Genomic DNA, 4,811 nt, shown 5'->3' on the forward strand with positions numbered 1-4,811 from the left:
CCCCCCCCCCCCCCCCCCCCCCCCCCCGCAAAGACCGGCCTGCCCGTCGGGCAGGGCTGCACCCAGGTGATCCCAGCCAGGCCCTGTCCACCAGGAAAGCGGAGCACCTGGTGGGGTCTGTCCTGGGCGGGGGTCTCCAAGCAGCGATGCTTCAGTAGCGATCAGCTGCGGGCTGGGGGCAAGGAGGGTTGGTTAGGGGACAGCGGCAGAGGGTCTGGTCCAGCCAGCCCCCCACCTCTGGGCCTCAGCACCTGTCTCCAAAAGACCCCACCTCCCAGGTCTGTTTGGGCTTCCACCCTGCAGGCCCACGTCTGTCCAGCCCAACTTTGGTGCCCCAGCTGGAGCCACCACAGGGTGGGCACTGGGGGGGTGGGGGGGGGTGGGGCTCAGTTGGGCTGCATGGCCTCCGTGGACTCCAGGAGGTTGGCACCCTGCTCCTGAGGTGCAGGGGCTGGGCCTCCCCGAGGCTGGGTGTGGCCGCTGCCGAGAGCCGGGCTGGGGTGCTGGACGGAAAGGAGGCCCGCGGCTGCTCGCTCTACGGCCGTCCTGGCCTCCCTAGCTCCCGAAATGCCTTGCAGGCGCTGGGGTCATGCTCCATGGGCAGCCGGAGGGCAGGACGGAGTGGGTCTGCTGAAAGGAAGGTCAGACGGAACTGGCCGGGGACAAGGCTGGAGTACAGTGGGCGGGGGAGGGGCGGGAGGATAGGGTGGGGTAAGGAGGGGCAGTGAGCAGGTGCTGTCCAGGCACGTGGGTGCTGGCGGGATCAGGGGAGGGAGGTGCCCTCAGCCTGTGCAGCTCATCTAGCCCCGCCCAGTGAGCCCTGTGGGTCCACGTACCTACTCCCTGGACTGGGGTCCCCACGGGGGACAGATGATGGGCCGTTTGATGCGGACTTCGTGCCCTGTGTGCCCTGAGGCCCCTAAGCCCCCGCGTGAGAGTGGGGTGCACAGTCCATTCCCTACACAGCGTCCCCTTCCCTGGGCTCCGCCAGCAGCCCGGCCTCTGGTGCACACGACCCCTCCCCCCCCCCCCCCCCCCCGGGGGGGGGGCGCCCCCGGGGCCGGGGGGGGGGGCCCCCCCCCCCCCCCCCCCCCCCCCCCCCGCTCAGGTGTGGTCCCCGGGCCTGGCCACAGCGGGATTGGCTGCAACAGAGTTGGTGGTTCCTGCCCCACGGCCCCCTGGGGCCACATAGCCTGGGGAGCCCCCTTCCGGCCCCGGGGGGTAGGGGAGGATGCTGGGAAAGGGATGTGGCGCCCTGCCATCTTGCCCCTGGGTGGGGGTCCGCCCCCCCCAGCTCCAGGCCTGGAGAGCCCAGCAGCCTCTCCGGGCTGAGACTGTGATGATTCAGTGCCTCTTGCTCTTTGCTGGCAGGCGGGGGTGGGGTGGGGTGGGTCCAGGTCCTCAGTTTCCCCACAGACACTTCCCCGGGATACTGGCAGGAAAGGCTTCACTGGGGAGGAGCAGAGATGTTCTTATTAAATGTTTATTAGAGGGCCGCGCTGGCAAAGAAAAAGAGTGTCCGGGTTTATGAGTGGGTCGGGCCGGCCAAGGGAAGACCATCCTCTTTCTGCAGTGAGTTGAGTACATCCAGCACCTCACCCGGGGCTGAGCTGGGTCACAGGCGGCGGGGCTGGCGTCTCCATCCACGTCAGCGAGGTCACAGACCAGACAGGGCCTGACCACGGAACCGAGTGCCAGGAGCCAAGAGAACCGCTCGGCCGTGGCCCAGCTGCAGACCCCGAGCCGGCCATGGTGCCAGCAGTTGCTGTCTCGATCGCCCAAGGCTCATGAGATGACAAGCCAGAGCCACCAACACAGACATTTGGCAGGTTTGGGGTTCCCAAGACCAGGCAGAGCCACCCTGGTGCACCTGCTTCAGCCCAGCCCAGCCCAGCAGCCACCGCCTTCAGGGGCCAACGGGAAGGCTTGGAGGTGACCAGAGCCGGGACAGGGTCTCAAGGCAGCTGGGTCCTGTCCTACAAAGCAGGTTGGCTGAGCTCTGAGAGAACCGAGTGGCTTTGTGAGTGTGCCCACCACCCCCCCCGCCCCCCCCCACCCAGGAGGAGGCTCAAGCTTCACACATGTCTGGTCCTGGCGGCTAAGGGCCTGGGTTCAGCGTGGCCTCTTGCAAATGCTCCCCAAATCAGCAGAACACACAGCTCATCTTTTGCAAGTCACAGAACACGAAACAGACGGAGTCAGTAAATGACAAAAGCCAGGGAGGCAGTTTCTTGACATCCAGGCCACCTAGGAGGCAGAGGCCAGTAAAACCCACCTACTCTGTGGCTGGCTGGTGCCTGGCTGCAAGCACGTTCTGCCTCCAGGGAGGAGTGTGTGTGCTCACACACGCACACACACACACACACTCTCACTGGTGGTCTATGGGCCCAGACATTCAAAACTGGAAATCCCTAAAATACAAGATGCTGCACAACAGTTCACCCCTCATGCGGCCATGGCCACTGTCTGTCCTTGGGCCAGCTGACGGCAGAGGTGTCCTGTGCGTCTGTGAAGCCTGTTCTGCACCGGAAACCTGCGTGCTGGCCCTGAGCTGCATGGTCCGACATCTGCCCGTCCCTGTGGTGCGAGTGCACAAGCGAGCAAAGCCCCGATCCTCTTTCTGCCCTGCCAGGGCCGCACGAGGGACCTGTGCGGCTCTACCCCTAAAGCATCCACAGTATTAAGAAAAATGCCTTTGCCAATTCCAAGATCACATAAAAATATTCTTTTCATAAAAAGATGATTTGTGGCCAGCTAGGGACATGGCGTCAGTCCAGGCCTCTAAGCTGCACTACTGGTTCGGTGCGATTTTAAAAGCTGCTGTGTCGTAGAAAAATAATTGTGTGGTTCTGTAAAACGCACATTGTTCAGCTTCCCAGTTTAGGTCTGAATAGCAAAACCAATCAGTGTCTTTCTCCCCTGAATGACGTTAGTCGCTGTGTCTACGTGATTTCGGAACAAACATCCTGAACGGCTCACTCCAGTATTTGAGAAACTTCATACAAAGCGTTAGTACAATCAGTTTGGTGCCGAAAGGCAAAGTCACCTAAGCACGCGACAACACCGCATCATCTGTGACAGAATCGTCTGGAAAAGCAAGGGACGCGCATCTTAAAAACCACCGAGGTGAAACTTAACAAACAACATAACAGCACCGCACACACGCCCTGCCGCGGCCCGGGGCTCAGCGGATCACGGTCACGTGGGGAGCGGCGAGGCCCAGGTCCGTCTTGGAGGGGTACACCACCCTCAGGTGCCCTTCCTCATCCACCACCCGGACCTGCTCCACCACCAGGGAGGCGTTCCCAGCCTTGTCTGCACTTGTGTTCGAGCTGGGCTCCGGAAGCTGTCCAGAAAGTGTGTCGGCTTCAGTATCTGAAACGGATCCGTCCTCTTTATTTTCTAAAGTATATTTGTTGATTTCTGCCATTTTCTGCAAAAGAAAAACATCTTTTTAGAGGTGATCAGGAAAGATACGCAGCAAAGGCAGCCATGCGAGGGGTGGCAGGAAGATGGGGGGGGGGCGACACATGTCATCTGTGCCTCGCGGCCAGAGCGCCGACGGGGCGAGATGAGGAGGCTGGCTCACCAGCACCAGGGCGTCCATGATCTCTTTACATATCTGTAGACTCGTGGCGCTTGTTACTTCCAAAAACAAATCTGAGGTGGTTTTCTTAATCTTAAAAGGAAATGAGAAGGATTTCAGAAAAGAATAAAGTTGTCGAGAGTAAGACATAAGCAACTGTTCCAAAAAAAAGCCCCTAAGACAGCGCCTGTCCCCTTCCCGAAGACAGGCATGGGCCAGAACGCCGTGCACACGGGGGCCCTTGGTGCGGCACTGAGTGTGACGGGGACGCCCAGCTCTGTGCAAGCGGCCCGGGCTCTCAGGCCTGCGCGTCCGTCCCATGGGACATCACGTCACTGGACGACTGACGCTTGTGCTAAGTCTGCACGCGAAACAGCCCCAGACACGCATGTGCAGACGGCACCCTACCTTCGTCTTCTCGCTGTTGGTTATGGGCGGGAAGGAGATCACATCGCCATCTGCATCCACGAGGCAGGGGTAGCTTTCTTTACCGTCCAGTAAGTGCAGGTACCTGTGAGGGAGGAAACACAGAGTGGAGACGACACTACAAGAAAACGTGCCTAGAGGCCCGGACAAATCGGTTCTTTACACAACGTCGGTGCAACACCAGCGAATGTGTCCTCAGCTCTGGACGAAGGACGTTCTACAGCCTGTGCTCACACGGGAACGGTGGCCGGCAGGCTGGGTGCCCTCTTGGTTCTGTGGCCACGGGTCGCCCTTCACCAACCCGTGCCCCGCGTCACATGGACAGAACGTAGGGGGTGACCGCAGTGCCCTCCTGTGTCCCTGTGCACCCGGCGTGGACCCCGCTGTCCCTCCAGGCCACAGAGCCTGCACCTGAGAAAGACTGTTCTCCCCAGAGTGGCATCTGAGCCCCGGGGCCCTTGAGAGGAGAGGCCTAGCAGCGCTGCTCTCACCCCAGGCAAGAGTCCCTAATAGCCTGGGGAACGAGGTCTGGGAGGTTTTCTCAACACTGGGGAGGAGGAGAGAAGGATGCATGCCAGTCAGCCTGGGAGCGAGTGGGGGTGGGGACAGCGCCCCGAGGGGACGCCCGCTGACCTGTGCAGGCCTGAGACGTTCTGCCTCTTCTTCTGCTTCCTGTGCTCCTCGGCCTCCAGCTGTAGCTGCCGCACCAGGTCCTTGGCCTTGACTTCTCTGCGCCCCAAGGGGACGATCTGTGGGGCGGACACTCCTCCGTGAGCTCCGGGGGGGGGGGGGGGGGGGG

The 4,811-nt window shown here is 61.5% G+C and overlaps 1 protein-coding gene across 1 annotated transcript in view; it reads right to left on the minus strand.

The window, feature by feature from the left end:
• Window positions 1-1,467: 1,467 nt before the first annotated feature.
• Window positions 1,468-4,811, minus strand: part of LRRC47 (leucine rich repeat containing 47) — an 11,452-nt gene continuing 8,108 nt past the window's right edge. Inside the window, exons 4-7 of the mRNA XM_040459392.1 lie at window positions 4,646-4,761; window positions 3,995-4,097; window positions 3,590-3,679; window positions 1,468-3,433 (exon numbers count right to left, since the gene is read on the minus strand). Of these exons, the coding sequence (XP_040315326.1) occupies window positions 3,185-3,433; window positions 3,590-3,679; window positions 3,995-4,097; window positions 4,646-4,761 (558 nt within the window). The 3' untranslated portion in view covers window positions 1,468-3,184. The remainder of the gene's footprint in view (window positions 3,434-3,589; window positions 3,680-3,994; window positions 4,098-4,645; window positions 4,762-4,811) is intronic.

Source organism: Herpailurus yagouaroundi, unplaced genomic scaffold (genome assembly GCF_014898765.1).
Source record: "Herpailurus yagouaroundi ecotype Mexico unplaced genomic scaffold, PumYag 77, whole genome shotgun sequence".
NCBI lineage: Eukaryota > Metazoa > Chordata > Mammalia > Carnivora > Felidae > Herpailurus > Herpailurus yagouaroundi.